Source organism: Lampetra fluviatilis, chromosome 37, assembly GCF_964198595.1.
Source record: "Lampetra fluviatilis chromosome 37, kcLamFluv1.1, whole genome shotgun sequence".
Lineage (NCBI taxonomy): Eukaryota > Metazoa > Chordata > Hyperoartia > Petromyzontiformes > Petromyzontidae > Lampetra > Lampetra fluviatilis.
In genome coordinates, this window is record NC_136311.1 from 6565140 (window position 1) to 6586464 (window position 21325).

Here is a 21325-nt window from a genome sequence, read left to right on the forward strand (position 1 = left end):
CTCGTCCTCTGGCTTTAGATGGCTGCCACCTATGGGTCAGATGAATCGCTGCCACCATTAAGCAATTGGTAATTAAATATAATTTATTTTTTCCTAAAAAGTGTAAAATTTTGGAAAAATGTTTTTCACGAAAATACATTGTCACGCACAACGAGTCTGTGTGCAAAATGTCAGCTCGATTGGATCACGGGAAGTGGGTTAAAAACGACCGAAAGATTTGCACGGTCGTAAGCAAGCAAGTGAACTTAATACAGTATAAAGGATTTAAAAAGCCACACCGATGCACGACATGAAAGCAGCCAGTGCCTTATTACTCACACAAATCACGCGCACACCAATACGCAGCATTAAGCGATTGCCTTACGAACACGCAACATAAACAAAAGCCATGGCTAACGTCACGTTTGACGAGAGAAGACTACGCGAGGCATGAACCTGCGAGCACTGTGTATTGTTGTAACCTGGAGGTGGGGGGGGGTGCACACTAACAGGCCGAGAACCGACTGGTCTAAGTCTTCATAGCGAGTTCACGGTCTCAGCTCGGTCACCAATTACCGCACGCACAAAAAGTCGTTGTTTTTAAATCCTTTATATTAAGTTCACTTGCTTGCTTGCGCGCTTACGACCGTGCAAATCTTTCGGTCGTTTTTTAACCCACTTCCCGTGATCCAATCGAGCTGACATTTTGTACACAGACTCGTTGTGCGTGACAATTTATTTTCGTGAAATTTTTTTCCAAAATTTTCCACTTTTTAGGAAAAAAAAATTATATTAAATTTAAAATACCAATGTGATAAAAATGAAACTCTTACTCAAGAAAAACAGAAATGAATAATAAAATAAAACCGATGCCACGCATATAAAGGATTTATAGTGAAAAACTTTGTTTTTACGGGTTAATTTTTAGTCTGCACTCAATTTGGCCAAATTCCTTCTCTTAAGAGAAATGGAAAACACATCGGAGTGTTTGCCATGCATGCGACGAACGCGACTTCTCAGTTGCAGAACGTGGGTGGGAAAGTGCTGCCCGCTGTCCACTACCGTTTAGATCCGGCCACTTGGAGGGACCGTTGGTTTGTGAGAGATCCAATGGGATTTGGGTTGGGCTCTTGTGGCATGACATCGTTAGCACACGGACCCATCATATACAAACATGATCTGATCTATCCACTGCTGGATGAAGACATCCCCGTGCCAGTCTTGCTCTGCAACAAACCACCTCAACAACAAAACCCAGCCGAACACGTGACAGGACAATTGGAGGCGCTTGCATTTTCCAAAGCAGGCTTTATTGTCACAACTAATGCACAACACAGCAAATCCTTTATGTATAAGTATGTCAAATACTGATAAATATTTATACAGAAATACAAATTATCAAATACAAAGTCTGTACAAGTGGAACATTACCTCGAAGTGTGTACGACGAGAAGCGTACAGCCAGAGGCGAGACGCGCACGCATGGCCGGTTCTGAGGCCACCGTGGCCCCAGGAAAGGGAGAAATCAAGCGAAGGTTTTTGCATTATCTACATAGATGCCCGAGTCAACAATCAGAAGCTTGGGAGGGTGGATTTCAAGCTCCAGGACAGCAGTTCCCTCTTAACAACAACGAAGCTTCAGACTTATCTTTGCCGCCGACGTGCCGATTATTATAGTCGCTCGCAGTAACGCGGCAAAGGACACGTGCGACTGCGTCTAGATCGGTAGGCGCGGAAAGCTGGGCCGGAGATGGAACTGGGGGAGCAGCAGGGAAGCGGGGAGAGTGCATGAAAAATGATTGACGGGGAGGCACGACAAATCTATCCCAGGACCATCGGTTATAGCTCCATTTCTGGTGGTCTCGATGGCAGCAGCATGCGTGTCAACGTCACCGCTCAACACCCAGGGCGATAATGCGCCGCCCCATTAGCATGACCGGACACGCTCGCTTGGGTCGGGGGGGGGGGGTCAATGTTTGGACACGAGTAAAGGTGCAGCCGCGAAGCAGGATATTGGCGGAAGGGCCTCTGCTAACAGCTCTAAGAGAACTCCGCTGGGAGGGCACCCTTGGTCTACTCTTCCACACTGGCCAGATGTCTGGGAAGAGGTGGGAGCACCCACACCTCAACAAGGTCACGTGACCTTCCGATTGACTCAATGCAAATGTTTGGACGATGAGAAACGGAGAAACGGTCTCTCGGTGTAGTAAATCAATTTAAATGCAATCCAATCCTGCAACTCATTTCACACCGGGATACTATACGGGGCTAATTCATCTGCTCATCTGTTGCGTTTCCAATTAGAAGTAGGATAAATCACTCCGCTTACATATCCAAATATGCAGACGACCTTGACGCCTGTAGATTTGGAGTTAGCAGCGTTCTCCCTTTGGTCGCGTGGATATTTCTCCGGGACCTCCGGTTTTTCCCTCCACATTTATAATCAACACGCGTTTAGAGTATTTGGCAGCTATCAATTTCCACATAAGCCACTTTGTTGAGTAACATAGCTCAGCGGGCATTGCCCGGTAAAATAAAAAAGTTTAGATTTAATCTTAAACTTCAAATCAAGATCATCTTACCAGGAGTTAAAAATATAATTTCCTCATCACAAAATAAAATATTATCAGCACCTTGTCAAATCACCGCTGGTCGATGGCCTCCCCTACGTCGTGCCAGTCGTGGGGGTTTACACCATACCTCGCCACTCTATAGAAGTGTGTAGTGGCAGGGGGGGGCACAGGCCCAATTCAAATCACTCAGCACCAACGTTGGACCCGTCGGAGAATCTAACCGAGGCCGCCAGCTTCACAGTGCACCAGCAGCAGTGCGCCACCACTCCTCCCACCACTCTCCCCACGTTAACCCCGCCCTCCGAATCACGAAAACAAGGGGAGACGTGTAAATATGGTACACACGCACGTCCGCGTCTTGAGAGGGACAGCTTCAAGCAGGTGCGAACAAATATTCATCAATCCAACCAATTTTCCCAAAACCCTTCTGCGCTCGAAATACGACAGCACCTCATTTTATTCATCAAAACAATGAATCCGAATTGGAAACCCATCCGGTTGTTGTTTCGCCGCTCCGACACTCGAGCTGCGATTCGGCGTAGTGCACAGGGGAGCAGATTCGGTACCCAGCAGCACTCGTTGAAGACCCCCGCTGCTCTTGACTACAAAATGACTTTTACCCACAATGAACGACAAAGCGATGGCAGCACGAGCGGCCAAATGAAGAGAAACGGTTCAAATGAACAAAGGGTAAGGAAAAAAAAGAACGCCAGAGGCTTCGGCGTCGTTACAAAGTGCTTAAGATCCGGTAGGATGCTTTAAATGGGATAACCCTGAAAAATACAAGTGGAGCGAGGCGGAAAAAATGTAATGATAGCATTAAAAAAATATTTACAGGTTTTTTTTTTTAGTTTTTGTAATCTTAAATGTAAGGCAACGCACTCACGCTAATATGTAAAAACTATGTGCATGACCACCGAATACAAAAAAAAACATCAACAGGAACATTAAGAAATGCAACCCAAGGCTCAAATTAATACGATTCTTTTTCTTTAGGGGGTGTTTTACTTAACTAATTGTAGCCCGAGAATCTGCAAACGTGCAGTGGTGGCGGCCAAGTCGTTCTCAAACACTTCACGCGACGCACGAGCTAAATTAAACGCGTCCGCGCTGCGGCTACCGGCACGCGTCGCGTAAAATCAGGAAAAAAAAATCACATCCTCCCGAACGTCCACGATAAAACCACAAACCGATTTTGGCTTCGAGACACCGCCACACACACACACGGATTCCTAAACGAAGCTTTGACAAACTAGCCAAAAAACAACTGCTCCCTATTGTTCGGACAAAATTCTGCGTGCAGAGAGACGCGGATTACGCAGGAAGCCGCGACGCGATGTTGGTTGGTTGGGTGCCGATTTGAGGGCGCGTCCATCGTGTTTTGTATTCTGCCGAGGGGGGGTTGCACTGCTTAATTTGTGCAAAAACAAAAGAATGACCACTAACTTTTCTATCAAAGATAAAGTATAGAGGGGGAAGGGGGGTGCAAATAATAGTTTTATTAATTTAAAAAAACCCAAACATAACCCTAACCCTAAAATAGAGAGGACAGGGGTGTTGGGTAACATACAGACGTACGCACGCGCAGTGCGAGATGCCAGCTCCCTTTGTCACTAACGCCGTGCCATAAACACGTGGGGGCAACGGGGAGGAGGGGGTTGGGGAGGTGTTCATCCAGCAGTGGATTGATCATGGCTGGAGACAGTTATATATATTTCAACTGCATGTAGTTTCGCGCGTTAGGGCTGCCACCTCGGAGAATGGCAAAAAAAACTTACTGGGCAGTATCATGGAAAGATGAATACTTCACAATACTGGAGGAGGAAGAACTACTGAACTTGTAAATTCAATGCCTGGAGTTGTGTAACATTATTATTATGCAACTAACAACGACCAGGACTATTATTAATATCGTGGGAAGGACTGTCAGATTTCCCCGGATGGTGAACTAAAATAATAAAGATAACGAGATGGTCCTGGGAAAAGCAGGACAGGTGGCAACCCAAGTAAAAACGCTTTGGGAGGGGGCAGGAGAGGTCGATAAGAGACTCGAGATGGGGGTCTGGCAACGTCACAAGATGCAAGCCAGCTCGACAAAATAAAAGACGCCACGAAGGTTAACATAATCATCATAATAAATTTGTATTAAGTTACGAGCGGGGTATTGGTTGACTGGCGGGAGCCAATGTGGCCGCCGCTGTCAAAATAAAATAAAAAAGCAAAGCGCTTTTCACCCTGAACTAAATCGGTCTGACTGGCGATAGATTTTTTTTTTGTCCCCGCACAGTCAGTCGTAGATCTCACTTCAACGATTCAAGAAAACCCCCCCACCCCTGCAACGAACTACACCGGAGCACTCAAGAAAAATGTTTGAGAGACTCTTCTCACATTTCTCGCTGTTTTTCTTACACGGATTTAAAAAGAAAAGTATTGCGAGTTTAGGATTTTTGTCGCAAAGAACTACGGTGCGTGAAAAGCCAGCAGTTGTACTTTATATCACGCTCGCTCGCTCTCTCTGCGGTGCGTGTTGCTTTGCTAAAAGCAGGTATTCGGTAATGCGTGCCTTGAGGAAGGATATGCCAAAAGTCCAAAAAAATCCACGTTACAAATGCAAAAGGCAACCAAATTTCACTATCAATCAGGCACGATTATTTCCTTTTCAGCCTCCAAGGTTAGAGAAAAAAAATAACTCACATCAAAAGACCAGAGTGTTCTTTCCTGTTTCGCTGCCGATAAAGTCAGACCACCCACGGATTTTTAAGCTACCACAACCAAAAAACCCATCAAAGCCTTCAACCTGACAACCTTGCAGTGACCTCTAACCCAGAGACACAAATGCCACCGACACGGTCTAAAAGCTGTACTGGTTTTCGCTACCAATTGTGTGTTTTTTTGCGAGTTGTGGGACAGCTCTTCGATGCGTCGTCAGGTTGTTACTGTGCGCTGTTCCGCACGCTGTCCGACGTTTTGTGCTCGCGAGTTTCTTCAGCCGCCGAGACATAGCAAGCGATATCGCGATGGCTTGGCTCTTTGTCCTGTGCCGGTGGACAGATCATGAAGATGACAGGTTCCTGAAGATACCAGCACGTGCAGCGAAACGTCGGACGTCGTGGCGAACAACGGCACGCGTGGTACAAACCCCAAAACGCGTCGGGGAAAGCGGCGCAGCACGACCACGAAAACCTACCGCGGCCGCGTCGTTTGTCGTCGTGTGACTTTAGCGCGAGCATTTAAGCACGGAAGTGGCACGATAGCACCGCACGCTGTGATCGTAGCACTCTCCACAGGCGCCACACACTGGGGGGAGGGGGTGGCGAGGGGGCTACCAAGGAGAAGACGGAACAACGTGGGAACACACGGGGGGGGGGGGGGGGGGGGGGGGGGGTCGCATTGTTATCGCGCCGCACCGTAGCGCGTCACCGCATCGCGTCGCGTGCCAACGGCGCCGCCTGGAACAAGGGGCCGCGCTCTCCCCAGTGCAGCCGTTCCCCTCCGTCGTTCCGAGCCTTGCGCTGCCACAACTCGCATCTCGTCGTTCAGCGGTCTTCGTGTAGCGTACGCAAGCTCTGCGATTTTGTTTCGGAAAAAGGTCTGTTCAGGGCGTAGCGTTTTGAAAAAACAAAAGGAAAGAAATAATGATCGGTTAAGAAAACAAAAATAAATATCACGGAATTATAAAAATAAAAAAAATTGCTGAAGAAACAAATCCCTGTCGTCTTCCTCCTCCTCCTCCTCTCCTCCTCCTCCACTCCATCGTTTGTCCCGACCGCCGCGCCTCCACCGATGGCCGCGTGTCTCACTCTTCCCAGCCGTTGTCCTTGATCATGTGCGCCACCTCGATGATGTACTTGCCCTCCTTGTACTTCTGGCTGCTCTCAAACGCGTGCTCCTGTCGGAACAAGAGGGACGGGGCGCCATTTTATATTTCGCGTTGAGCCCTTCAAGCGGCTTAAACGATCCGCCCCGCAGAAGGAATTGTCAAACTTAAATTCGAGATATTATTTGTTTACACCGCAATAAACGTTAAGTGGCCTCCAATGGCTGGAGGGGATCACGTGCATCAATTACATAACAACACGTGTTACATTTAACGCTTCTCTGGTCAATCCACTGCTTGAGAGGAGGACCTCTTCATAGCCGTCGCCATTACTCAGTATTGCGATACAAAAATCCATTTAGCGCCCATCAACCAACTCGGCATTAACCTACAAATCGATGCATCGCCCAATCCTTCATCGTGAGTACTCTTTGTTGCCCGCTACCCAGCGTTACAGGCCTTTGGGCCTGTACCCAGAGCCACTCCACTACTGGATGAAGGACTTCCAATGCCCATATTGATTATAGGGGTTATTTCGACCATACTTCACCACGCTGGTCAGTTCATGTTGGTGAAGGGGGGTGGGGTGATGGTGGGGGCCCGGACCGGTTCAAAAATCACTCGTCACTGTGGCTGAATATCAACCTCGGGTTGTTTGGTTCACAGCAGAGTCTGCTAACCACTGTGCTCACTGCTCAACACAGACCAATCGCAAACATTACATTCTATCACACACGATTCAAAACACGTTATCGTAAGCTAAAAAAAAAATTACGTTCATTTACGAATTGTTGCATTCTTACACCCACATTTATTCGTAGAAAAACACAATTACGTAGTGGCTAGTCACTTATGGTGACCCATGTACATGTTGGTTGCCAGCAAATCACTTTTAATTACTTGCTATTTTTCTGGAGTAGTTTTTTTGTCCGTGTGACGTTTGGCTTGCCCTCCCCCCCTCTTACGCATTTGTGCGTTTTCTCTGGGAATCTCAAATTCCGCCAACACTCAAACGATGCGCTTCAAACATTCAATAGAGCCAGATCTCTCAAGAAAGACTCCTTCATTTCAGCATCCCAGGCCTCTCGGCAAACCTCCGAGTCAACCTCCTCTGCTGCCCTTTGCCGTCTGGAAACCACTCCTCCCTCCTCCTTCCCTCGGTGGATGCCTGCAGTGCCAACAACTCCATTAACCTTTTAAGTACCGGCCCATGCCCCTTCCTCCGCTCACAATACAAATACAATGCGATTTGGAATTCACGTAGCGTCCAAATGCCACCGCGTCCCAAGGCTCAGTACAGACACGGTGGACGCATTTATTTTAGACGGAGGCGGTCAGTCATAGGCAGAGATAAAAATATAGGAAGTTCTTGAGATTGGACTTGAGCTTGGGGCCAGGGTGTCAAAAGCACGGATGGCTGGGGTGGGAGGCAGAACCGGAGAATGAGCAACCCCCCCCCCCCAACTGGAGTTGAAGGTTGTCTGGGGGCTTCAATAAGCAAGGCGGCGAGCACTCACGTATTTCCAGCCCAGCGTGGTGTTGCAGTTCTCGCAGTAAATGTCGGCGACGGCGTGCAGGCCGGTGAGCAGCAGTCGCTCCTCCGCCGGACCGCAGCCCACGTTCACCCTGCACAACCGCACACACGCATCACAGAACGCACGGATCACCCACGTGGCCCTTTACGCACGGTTGTTAGCGAGGAGCTAAGCAGCGCACGAAGCACAATGACTGACAGCAGTCCTTCGCTGCTAATTGATGGCGACGTCGGTACTGCGATTGTACCAGGCTAGGTGCGCTTTGGGGCCCGCGTGAAACATTGAAGGCTCGCTGGCAGGAAGTCACGTGACAAGCACACACAACAACGACGTGTATTAATAGTTGTCCAAGCGCAGTGGGAGGTTGCGAATTCTCTGTTGCTCGCCCCATCGTCTGGATCTCTTCTCCCAGCCATCTGTGCTGTCGACTCCCTGCCCCTGTTCAAGTCCAAGCTCAAGCCCTTTACTTTCTTCCCTTTGCCTATGGCTGTCTCGGATGCAATGAGAGAGTCATGCCTATTGCATCTGAACAATGTGTGATCCCCAATCACTGTAGGGACTCACGTACCACAAGCATTTCTGGCACGTAAACGAGATGTCTGTTATGTCTGTGTGACGTGGATTAAAACCGTAACATCTATCATCGTTCGCAAAATCACCTTTAATTTAATAACAGCCTCACGCACCCCTTGCAAGATTAACAAGCTATACCAAAATGGGAAGAACGTGCACTTCATTTAACTTTTAATTCTGTGGAAACACTGAAGCACTGAACTCCGACCCCAGGCGCTCTCGACTGTAGGAGGGGCTGGCGGTGTTTGTTTACAAAAGCTATAAGAGGCTAGGCACGGCTCCGGGTGCTGTCAGTCACTCTCGCTTTGCCAAAACAAATCTGCCACAACGCTCGTCACGTGTCAGATCGACGGACGGCAATACACACGACATGAGCAGATTATGTCCCAATCTACACTGCGCACACCCACCTTCAACCCTCCACAACGTCCTGTTCTACATGAAAGGTTTGTTTTGTTTTCGGTTTACGTAAAAAGGTGTAATTTTCCCAAAATGATCTCAAATCAGAGGCACGCCTTGAGGCAAAGAACTATAACCCTCACAGAACAGTGCCACCCTTTGTGTTAGGACCGAGTGGCCTGCGGAAGCAGATATCACAAAACTACCTCCGAGATCCCTTCTTCAAATGACATCTTATCCACCACCGGGGAACAAAGAACAGATTTGTGTTTTGTATCAAACACGCGAAAGCAAATCGGTGCATCGACAAACAGAATTTCTACACCACGAGACAAAAATCCCCCGAATAGCCTGAACAGACGTTTGTAGAAAGTACTGTTAGCGAGCACCGATGAAGGCCGGCAAAGCACAGGAGGTGGTTGGGTGGCCAGCACGATGCCTTTTGTCTCACAAGTGGCAATGTTTACACATCGCACCACCAGGAACTTATTTGAGGCCAGTCGACCACACACATAGACGCGCGCGCGGGCACCCACACAGGATACCGGTGAAGCACAACCCGGCACTTTGCACCAATGCTCACAGGTTTAATGATTGAAGTTTTTGGCGGCTGAGCTGCTAGCTTACTCAAGAGTAAGAGTAAACGGAAGGAGGTCAGACACACAGACTTTGACCAGCACAATGCAGGGGGTGGGGGGGGCCCCAAGGCATTATTGCGAAAGCTTAGCTCATGCAGCTTGCCCGGGGTTAATGTTTACAGCGGTGATAAAACAAAACAAAAACCTTCACCAGAATTCAAGTTTATGGTCAAACGGGTGGGAGGGCAGGCTCTGGAAGCGGGGGTCCAACCGGTTTAAAAACAAAACAAAAACATTGCTAAAGACGCTTTGTTTTGTTGGGAGGCACTGACGTTGCGCCGTGAGGGGGGTTTGGGCAATAACATCAGTTTGACAGGTGTCAACGCCAAGCGTGTAAAGCTTGGGCAAAAAGCACGGCGGGAGGTCGTGTAGAGTATTACTCTTTTCTGCTTTGAACGGGCTGCCGTGGTTTATACGGAGTGCTCTTGCCAACGGCATCCTGTACTTCAGCGGCATTTGTTTAACGAGCCCTCATTCTGCTGATGAGGCCCAGAAGATTGAAAACCGGTCTCGAGGTTTGCTTGCTTGAGGAAATGCTGCTCGATTATGTTTGTCTGGAAAGCCGGAAAGCTGATGGGGAGTTAAATTAAGTTTATATGTGTGGACGGAGAATGGAGTTCTGATGAGATTTGTTTTTACCCATGATGCTGCCGGGCAGGGGTCAGAATCCAAAATAAGAGCCATTTTTTACTATTCGGTAAAAAAGCCAATTTTAAAAGCAGCAATACAATTTGAATACGAGACGGTGGGTCCTTAATAAATAACATCATTAAGCAGTCCTTAATGAGCGGCATGCAAATCCGGAGCCGCAGGTTGCAGACCCCTGCCCCAGGGTGACACGAGTTTGTGTATGTTTAAATCGCGAGAGGAGTGTGGTTCGGGTGGAACACCATTAAACTTGCCGTGGTCTGTAAACACTAAATAGCTGTTGTCTGTACACACTGAATAGAGTTCTGTCCATGTGTGCATTGTGTGCCATTGTGATTACCGTCTACAACCAAAGCACTGGAAATGCACCCGACTTCATTTGGACCTTATACCACCAACAGGATTTGGCCAGGTTAGTACTTGGATGGGTCCACTGCTACCAGGGCTTGCCAGGCGAATGTCGGTGTGGAGCAGCACGGTGTGGCCAGGAGATGGCAGTGCCGAGTGTCACCCCGTCGTATTTACGCGCGGTGATGGGTTTTCTCCGGGTTCTCCCCGTTTCCTCCAACAAGTCAAACTCTCAACTAAAAATGGCATTCATGGAAAAAATCATCCCGATTGCAGCAGAACCTTCGTGAAAAGTGGAGCGTCTTAATCAATTGATTGCCTTTTACTCTGGCAGGTGACAACCTAACGAGACAACGAGCCTCTTTTGCATGGGAGACCTGGACAAGACAAACACAGGGGAGAGGATGGAGAGGGCTCCAATCCGGAGTCCCATGGGGGACGTTAACGCAAGTTCATCCGTGTCCTCTCAAAGCTTTTTTCCAATCCATGCGACCTTCCACAACAATCGTTTTGCCTTGTGACTATTTTTGTCTCCGCCCAAAAAAAACTGTCAAGGTGATCCATCTATGGGTGACACCGGAGTGGCCTCAAGTAATCCACCCACTCAATCACTCAGCCACCCACCCACCCAGCCACCCAACCAGCCAACCACCGACCCCAGCCACACACATACCCGGCCACCCACCGTGCCACCCAGTCACCCAACCACCCACCTATCTGGCTATCCATTTACCCAGCCACCCACCAAGCCACCGAACCAGCCAACCACCGACCCCAGCCACACACATACCCGGCCACCCACCGTGCCACCCAGTCACCCAACCACCCACCTATCTGGCTATCCATTTACCCAGCCACCCACCTAGTCATCCGACCTCCCAAGTACCCCACCAAGCCCCCTCAATCAACCAGCCAGCCGTGCCCTGGCTGCCACCTCTCCCACGCTGTGTCCCAAAATGTAAAAGCGACGAGTTCAAGGAAGGGGTCACTTACACAGCATTGAAGAGGTAGGCTCGTCCCTGGCTTCCTTGGAAAGACTGCAAACGAGAAGATGGGAAGAGGCAGGGTTAGAACCCAGGTCTTTGGGTTCATGTCGGTGCATGCACAGACTACAGATGCGATATAACGAACACACACACACACAGGCATCCACATGGTGTTTTACTATTATAATGCAGATCAGAAGGATTCTCTTCATCCTGCTATACAAATCGTACACTTAGATGTTGTGTGCCGGTTGAGCGGATATTCTCAGGTCACTCGTAGAGTGGAGTATGTGGCACATAACTACAAGAGCCACAGCAAAAATGTATACACTTGATGTGGGTGTGCCGGGTGCATAAATATTTTTTTTTCGGGTCACTGGTAGACTGGGATTAGGCAGCATGAGACCAACAACCATGGCCACTGGGGGAGCTAACACTGGATGTGTCGGACCTGGACAAACCCAGCTGAAACTAAGCCATGTTAACGTCGATTAGCAGTCGGCCACTCTTCTGGGACTCAAGCCTTGAAGGCCACGCAATTCACGCAACAGCGTGGATGCCATGGTGGCGAGATGTAAACTACCTCGCCTGGTATACAGGAGGTCGTGGGTTCGATCCCGACCCTGACGCCTGCTGTATATTTTGGAGTTTGCATGTTCTCCCCGTGGTCGTGTGAATTTTTCCTACGGTTCCTTTAGAATCAACATGCGTTTAAGAGTATTTGGCTGCTATACATTTCCACGTGATAAGCCACTACGATAAGCTATTTGTGGCCAGGTGGCTTCTTAAAAAAAGGGCTATATAGCTCAGTGGGTCTTACCTGGAAAACTAAAAACAGTAACAATAAATGTTTTTCTCTATTTGCCCAGAGAAGGCCCTCACCGAGTCGCGATATTTGTTTTCTTTGTTTGGTTTTGTAAGGTCTTATTTTGGGGATGTTTGAGTAATAGCTTAATAACGGAATAAATAAACAGGAAAAGGGGGGGGGGTCGCCTTCCCCGCCAAAACACTTTTGGTTCAGTTCGTCGGCCTCTGGGACCCGTCTGGGCCAATGTTTTCCAGAATTTGTTAAAAGCACGGAAAAATGTAAATAAAAAAACATGGAACCCAGTCCAGGTTTTGACCTCCCAAGTCTCATCAGCAGAGTGTGACTTTGGAACATTTTTTACCGCAGTGCGGTGATTGTTTCGGGAAGTGGTGAGGGGTGGAGGGGGGTGGGCTGTGGCGCGTGCCACACTCTGAACCCAGCGAGCAGAGTTCGATTCCCGGACATTGACTAATGTGAGTGGCGAGTGAGATCTACCCAACTCCTCTTGGGCCCTGGGCCTTCACCAACTTGCGCTGACCAGCATGGGGAAGCATAGCCAACCGCCCTCCACACCCCCCCACCTACCACGACCCTGAACGGTTGTGGAAAGAAGGGGCCTTCATCCAGCAGTGAAATGTCCATTGGGCATGGCTGATGGTAATAATTCAATTTGTGCAGGAGGAAATTTGAATGCCCAGAGAATATTCCACACATACAAGAGTCCAATACCCAAACACGATTAAAACACTTAACAGTCTAGGCAGGCGACGCACACAAAACACTGGTTGTTATTCAAACTCATCATGGGTTGTTTCAGTAATCAAATAAAGCAACACAAAAACCGTGCAATTAACATACATTTAAAAGCAAGGACACGAGCTGTTGTTTATGTCCAGGTTAATTGAACCAGTTCTGTTGACCGAACCGTTAACCTTATTAGCGTGTGTATCCGTACGCCTATGCACATGTTTATCTGTATCGTGTGCGTGCCTGTATGTATATGTGCGTTTGCGTGTATCTGCACGTCTGTGTTTCTACGTGCGTGCGCTCTGCATGTGTATTTGTGCCCGTGCGTATTACATATATATATGGAATAGGTGCCCTCCAACAGCACTTGCCCCCGACAGTCTGTTAAGGATATACGGGCGGTGTTTTTTTCTTTGCAAAATACATTCATATGAAGGTACACGCTTGCTATACACACACCAGTGTGCGTGTGTACCCAAGTGTATTTAAGGTGTAAGTATATGCACGCGAGCATACATAAGCGCATACAAGTGAGCGCACGTCGCCGCACAGATTGGCTTCGGCGAAGTTCCACTTTCCACTCGACCGCCCCCAGCGGCCATCTGACAGGGCGCGGGCAGGCGAGGCACGGTTTTACACTTACAAAGTAAATTACACGTGTTCATAATATTACATTGATATCAGTATCTCGAAAAACACAAAACTATTCCATGTTCTTTTTGGTATATTGATTTTCGGACACCCTGGGTGTATATATATGCGTGTACGTTCTATTAATGCAACTCTGGGACCGCACGGCTGTTTATAGGGACACCCTCACTTGGCCTGATGATGAGATGATGGCCAGTGCATCGGGACTCCACAGAGTCCCGTCAGAAGCCTCACACACACGCGGCTCAAGATCGGTCCAGGGCTGTCCTCTGACATAGCCCACGCCTGCCCATGCCCTCTTCAACACAAAGACAAATTCTAGATTTGAAGCTTTCGTGACTGCAAGGATTCATATTCTTAGGTTTTTCTGTAAAGTCACGTAGGTAAAAAATGTAAATTAATAAAAGTAAAAAAAAAATCAGACGTTTTGGAGGCAACACAAGCTTCCGTCTTCAGGTGGAACCTAAAAATCCACTTGATACAGCTATCGTGCTGTGACGGTTCCACCTGAAGACGGAAGCTTGTGTTGCCTCCGAAACGTCGTAATTTTTATGTTATTTTTATTTTACTTTTATTAATTTTACATTTTTACCTATGTGACTTTACCGAAAAAACCTAAGAATACAAAGACAAATCTCCTCCATGTAGCCGACACGCATGTCTGTTGGGGCAGCAAGTGCAGATAGCAAGCATGGACAAAGACACGACTTTCGAGACAAGTGCTGTGTTAGCGAGCACCTATTAAGATCGGCACGACACACGAGAGGGCGGGTGACCATCACCAAGCCCGGCCGCCTTTGTCTCCCGAGTGGGGATGCTTGCACACTGGCACCAGGTACAAATTTGTGGGCGAGTCGACAGAGGGAAGGGCCCGGGACCGGTTCGGCAGGAATCAAACCCAGGTCCGCTGGGTTCGAACTCAGGTGGCTGGGTTCGTGGTGCAGCACGCTAACCGCTACACTGCTGCTCCCCACACTAAACAAAAGACATCTATTTCCATCTACTTTGCAAGCTCGACTGTATATGTCATTCAAACAAACGAATAAAAATTTCACACAAACACACATCGACACCCTCTATCCCAACCTCACATGCCGCTCATACTTTGTACGTCACCACACACGCACACACAAACTTACAGTAATCTGCACTCTTACGAAGACAAAGATCCCGCGTATAGCCTTGACAGACCATTGGGGCAAGTGCTGTTAGTGAGCAAATATGAAGGCCGGAATGGCACACGAGGGGGTGGGTGGAACAGCACCACGCCTGGCCGCCTTTGTCTTCCTCGTGGCTATGTTTATGTCATTAGTGAAATTTCGGTCAGTTCCTATGATCACTGTTACATTGCTTTTATGGCTTTATTTTGGTGATTTCGAAAACGTTTTTTGGTCTGGCCATGTTTGTTTCAGTACGGAGTTAGACTGATGGCCTTCATCGAAGTTGTCTTGTGGTTGTTGTTGTTTGACTTGCATCCCACCTGGGATTTTTGCACACAGCGTGGGTGTTCGGTGCTTTTTCTGGAATATTTCTGTTTTTTCCTGGATTTTCTGTTTGCACACATTCAGTCACTTTAAGATGTTTTCTTATTCATGTTTTTGTCTCGTTTGCACCCCATTCAAGAGCCGAATGGCTCACAGGGCTATACCAAAAGAAATGAAACTGAAATGTTTACGCACCGCACCGAGGTATTCATTCGAGGCCGAGTCGACCTAGGGGAGGAAGGCCCAGGAACGGTTCAGAAAATCGTCACTGGGTGTTTGGCCGTGAGCGGGAATCGAACTCGGGTCGCCGGGTTCGTAACGAAGCGTAGTGCTAACCGCTGCACCACCGCTTCCCACTGCACTCACCACACTGCACTCACCACACGGCACTCAGACCACATGGCACTTTGACAGCGAGGCAGACGGGGAAAGTTTTGAGAATTCGGGGAGCGCCCGCGAAAACACACACGAACACATACAGTAAACGGAGTCGGGTTGATATTATTAGACAGACCCCCCCCCCACCATGTTTATAATTACATTAGAATTATGTCCGGCTGCCGTTTACTTGTTTACGTATTAATTCGCGTGCGTGTTTACACAGCTTGGATACATCGCTCCCATTTGCACAGGGAGTTGCCCAGAGTTGCAGGGTAATTTTCTTTATTTTTAACGGCGATATTCAATTGGCCACTTCTTAGTCTTGACAACATCAGCAACAGTGGCACGTGGAGGCATCATGTGCCGAGCGAGTTGCGGGCCCGCACATGCCCCCGCATGTCCGAGCAACCACACCCAACCACAGTCATAACACCACTCCTACACAACATCCACACCCCCCCCATCATACACCACCACTACACTCCATCCACCCACTACATCAACCAACCACATCGCTCCCCCCACCAATGCCCGCATCAGCCCAGACCAATTCTCCTACACCACTCCACGCTAAAATCCTATAATACTCCACAACATCTCACACCCCACGCCAATATCGTACCCCACCGCGCACCATCCCACACCAATCTCCTCCACCATCTCACACACCAAGTCACCATCCCACACCATCTCACACCCCGAGTCACCATTTCACACCAATCTCCTCCACCATCCCACACCACACACCACCGCACATCCAAAGTCACAATTTCACACCAATTTCCTCCACCATCCCACACACCAAGTCACCATCCCACACCAATCTCCACCATCCCACACCATCTCACACCAATCTCCTCCACCATCTCACACCCCAAGTCACCATCCCACACCAATCTCCTCCACCATCCCACACCATCACACAGCAAGTCACCATTTCACACCAATCTCCTCCACCATCCCACACCATTTCACACCAATCTCCTCCACCATCTCACACCCCAAGTCACCATCCCACACCAATCTCCTCCACCATCCCACACCATCTCACACCCCAAGTCACCATCCCACACCATCACACAGCAAGTCACCATTTCACACCAATCTCCTCCACCATCCCACACCCCAAGTCACTATTTCACATCAATCTTCTCCACCATCCCACACCAAGTCACCATTTCACATCAATCTTCTCCACCATCCCACACCATCTCACACCAATCTCCTCCACCATCCCACATCAAGTCACCATTTCACACCAATCTCCTCCACCATCCCACACCACCGCACATCCAAAGTCACAATTTCACACCACTTTCCTACACTACCCCACACCATCTCACACCGCACACCAATATCCTACACCACCGCTAGACCCCTACACGCTGGACCACACAGCCCCCGCAATCGCGACCGCGTGTCTGTGCCATCCGGGTAACGGACTCTGTACAAAGCCCCCCCCTCCTCCTCCTCCCCAGCTCATCTCGATTTTCAAAACATTGGCCAAAATAACCACGGCGGCGGCGCCGGCGTTAAAGCTAGAAAGAGCCCGCAGCCTCGGCGCCCACGCAGCCATTCGCTCGAAAAAAATATTCACCGGCCTTCATAGTCCCCAGAGGAGACGACGAACACAGGATGGAAGTACACGGGGGAATGAAAGTCCGAGCAATCCGTGATGCCGCGTCCGCAGGCAGGGGTGCACACTCGCAAACAACAATGCAGTTGTGTCACGCGTTCGTCAATAAGACTGCCCCCTAAAGCAAGAGGGAGGGAGGGGGAATAGAACAAAGTGGTGACATTTTGGATAAAGGACCTTTCTTTTTTTGCCATGAAGAAGGGTCATTGTCTGAAACGTCGCTTGCTTATTGAAGAACGAGTCTGCGCAAATAGGGTTAGGAGCTTGTACGTCTGTTCTGCGTGCGCTTCATCATCCGGGTTCTGCTGTTGCCTCCCATAGACGACAATGCAATCGGTATTGGCCAAACGTCCCAATGCTGAAACATTACCAGGAAATTACTCAATTTGGATGGCAGCACCCACATTGCCCCCTACCGCAAAACTAAAACTAGGCAGGAGCCCCCTGACAAAACAAGTCCCGAGACTCAGCGAGTCTTTCCTGGGTCAACAAGTGAAAGCAAAAAACACACATAAGTTGTGTGTGCCAGTTAAAATTATTGTCTGTGTGTGTGAAGTGGTGGTGCAGTGTTTTGAGCACTGCGAACTCGCCGACGTCGGTTCGATTCCCAGCCGGGGGCTAATGACACCATTTGTGAGTGGCATTTGAACTGGTTCTGGGCCTCCCCTAGGTAGACCAAGCCATAAATAAGTACCCGTCGTGGAGTGTACACATCGGCACTCGGGGAGTCAAAGACGGACAGGCACGGTGCTGGCTATACCACCTCCTTCGTACGCCGTTCTGACCTTAAATCGGTGCTCGTTTATAGCACTTGCCCCAGCAGTCCACACAGGGCGTCTTTGTCTCCCTGTGGTGGAGCTGTGCAACCAAAGCCTCTGGTCGTGAATGGTCGCCCTTTGATCACCACATTAGCACCCGAGGCTGTGCTTTGTTGAAAGAGTTTACACTTTGAGTAACTGGTAGTAAAATTCACTAATTCAGCAAATAACCGGAGTACTGTTAACACGGGAAACACGCAAGCACACACACCCACCCACACAGAGGCTCCCATTTAGTTCTATAGACCACAGGGGCAAGTACAGTCGTCAGTGAGAGCCTTCTTAGAAGGAATCTAACGATGCAATGGCTTTGGGTGGCCTTCATCTAGCAGCAGATCGATCACGGCTGATCATGACCGATGCTTTGATTCATTATTAATGAAGTTTCCCCCCCCCCCGCTCATAATGCACCAATAGAATAGCAGGTGTCAGAATGCTGTAAATGGTTTTCTATTAGCCTTGTGTGTGTACTGGGATCACATCCCTCCAGCCACGAAAGGCCGCTAGATTCACCACAAGTAAAAAAAACACACGTACACAAGAGGAATCCGTGATTGCATCGAATCGTGACACCGAATCAGCTTACGACTACTTTGGTCGTCCGGTTTTTCCATCGACATTTAGAAATCAACATGCATTTAAGTATTTGGCTGATATAAATGTCCACATGAGAAGGCACTCACTCCATTGGAGCTATAATTTCTGGCCAGATTTCTTCTGAAAAAGGAGTTGTATAGAGCTCGGTGGGCCTTACTTGGTAAAATACATGTTTTAGTTAGTTTAGTATACATTCACGTATGAACTGGTGAGTGGTGCGGGTCAGGAGAGTTGATGACCGGTGGTTGAGTGGTGAGTGTTAGGTTATAGGTGAATTGCGAAGGTCAGATGTCAGCTAAATGTCACTTCACCCCATCTGTAGGATGTGCCGTCCACAAGCACTAGCACTATTAAACGCAGGGGTGACTTTCAGCTGGGTCTGCCTGGACCAGAAACCCAACAAATGTCCACCACCAGCACACCACATCCAGTATACTTTCTCACTGCGACTACTTCGTCATGTGCCGCCGCTGCTACCTACCTACTCCAGTCCACCAGTGACCCGAAAAAAATTCGGTGAGAAATTAATCTCCGTGTAAATGTATAGACGACTCGCGTGGGAGACAATCATTTATTTAGCTGTGGCCGATTTACCAAGTCGGCATTTGGGTTGCGACACCGGCTCGCAATGGCCTCGTGTCACGAACGATGATATCACATGAGGTCATTATTTTTAAATATTTTTGGCCAAGGTGATGCAATTGTCCTGATGTAATTGTAATTAATAAAGTGCATGTTAGCGACATTTCAAAATGCATACGGTACGTCAACACGTTACCAAATCGCAATTAATTACATGGATAATGATGATGATGTCACAAACACACATCATATCGCGATAAACGTTGCCGGTAGTGTACATTTCAAGAGTTGGGCTCAGATACCAAACACGGAGCTCTCAATACAGCTTACGCTCCCAAGTGTTTTCCGGTTGTACCGCGTGTCCGTCCGGCTCAATGCCCGACGTTTCACGCCACAATGCTGGGAGCGTTCCGATGTTACGCTCCACGTGAATCGGGAGCTTCGGTTAGTGAAGAAGCTCCCAGCAGTACGTGGAGCAAAACGTTGGACGTCGTGCCGAAATACAAACACGCGGCACAACCTGAAAACAACAACAAAAACGTCGTAGAGCCGTAAGACACGACTGCGAAAATATATGGGAGGAGCTCATTCGTGTGTGCCTCGGGCTACCAAGACCCCGAACCACATCTCATCGCGGTGCCGATTATCCTGTGTCCACAACAGCGCATCCAATATCCCCAAAACAAAAAACCAGAGCACGCGCGGGTCAACTGCGCTCAGTCAAACCCCATCCGCACAACCACAACCACCACGATCCCCCATCTAACCAACGCCAGCTCCAATCTGTTCACCAGCCAATCCTCCCACCCACCCACCGAGCACCCATCTGTCAACCGTGTCGTGTCTGAAATCCAAACCCCCCCTCCCCCCGTTTCCCACTGCCTTATCTGCGATGTAAACAAGCTGCATGCTGTGGGGGTGTTTTCAGGAAAATCTCTTGGAAATGGGCAGCTACCGCCCCCTTCTCTCCGTGTCTCTGAACTCACGTGCTGGTTGCTCACAACACACAATAAGTGCACACAGACACACACACACGCGTGTCTGTGTGTATGTCTGTAGTTGTGTGCGCTTCTTCAACTTTTGAACTCTCGAACGTAACGTGGCCACTCAAGATTAGAGATTCCTCTTCCCGTGTGCAAGTTATGGCTGTGGTGCATGTCATCATTCTGATCATCATCATCAGCGATGGCCAATGCGCTGCCGGAGGAAGGCCTCCCCCAGCCACCGGTACCGCCACCTCTCACGATCCTGCGAAGTAACGGTCCATCAAGCACCTGCACACGCACCGATATTACCTGGGGTCATCTCGTCGGTGGTAGTTGTGTAAGGAATTTGGTTTCGTTCGCCTGCATGTTTTCACGCACTTCTGTCATGTGGTATAAAGTCCTCTTATCCGCGGCCCTATTATCCGTGACTATAACGAACCGCAGCCATGATCGATAGGAAAAATGACATTATCCGCAAATGGATTCTTATTAAATCCTATTGCAAGCGTTGATCAGTGGTTAACCACTCGGAATTGGACGAGTTATTTTCGCAGATAGGCACAGATAATAGGATCCTCCAATAAAAGAAGTGGATTAGGTTAGTCTCTGGGATGGAGTGGTGGCAAAGTGGTTCGCACACGGTGCTTCGAATCCAATGACCTGAGTTCATCGATTCTCAGCCACGGCAAACATCAGTGGCAAGCGATATCTGAACCGGTTCTGGGTGCATCCCCCCCTCCCACCACTTCACCCACCCACCACTGACTGACCAGCCTAATAAAATATGGTCAAATAAAATCTCATTAGCAACGTGGCGTGGCCTTCATCCAGCAGTGGATTGACAAAAGGGAGATTGATAAGTGATGAGGCAGAGTTGACCACAGTCGATATGTGAACTCGTAACATCGTGATCAAAACGCCTGCTTTCATTACCGACCTCAAACAATCGAAGGTTTTCCAGCAACGACTGTTAATAAGCAGCCAAACACTGGGCCGGTTTCCACCCCTCTCGAGAGTCATCAGCAGCGTGCGGCCCATTACACGAGTTGCCACCACGCTGCCAGGCGCTAAAGGCAAAGCGCCTTCATCCAGCGGTGAAATCGAAACCGGGGTGCGCGCACTACTTATTTATGTAGCTA

The 21325-nt window shown here is 48.8% G+C and overlaps 1 protein-coding gene across 1 annotated transcript in view; it reads right to left on the reverse strand.

Annotated features, from left to right (window-relative positions):
- Nucleotides 1-1272: 1272 nt before the first annotated feature.
- The window catches only part of LOC144945298 (protein yippee-like 1), a 52509-nt gene continuing 32456 nt past the window's right edge, over nucleotides 1273-21325 (reverse strand). The window contains exons 3-5 of the mRNA XM_078873707.1: nucleotides 11504-11547; nucleotides 7887-7995; nucleotides 1273-6441 (exon numbers count right to left, since the gene is read on the reverse strand). Of these exons, the coding sequence (XP_078729833.1) occupies nucleotides 6349-6441; nucleotides 7887-7995; nucleotides 11504-11547 (246 nt within the window). The 3' untranslated portion in view covers nucleotides 1273-6348. The remainder of the gene's footprint in view (nucleotides 6442-7886; nucleotides 7996-11503; nucleotides 11548-21325) is intronic.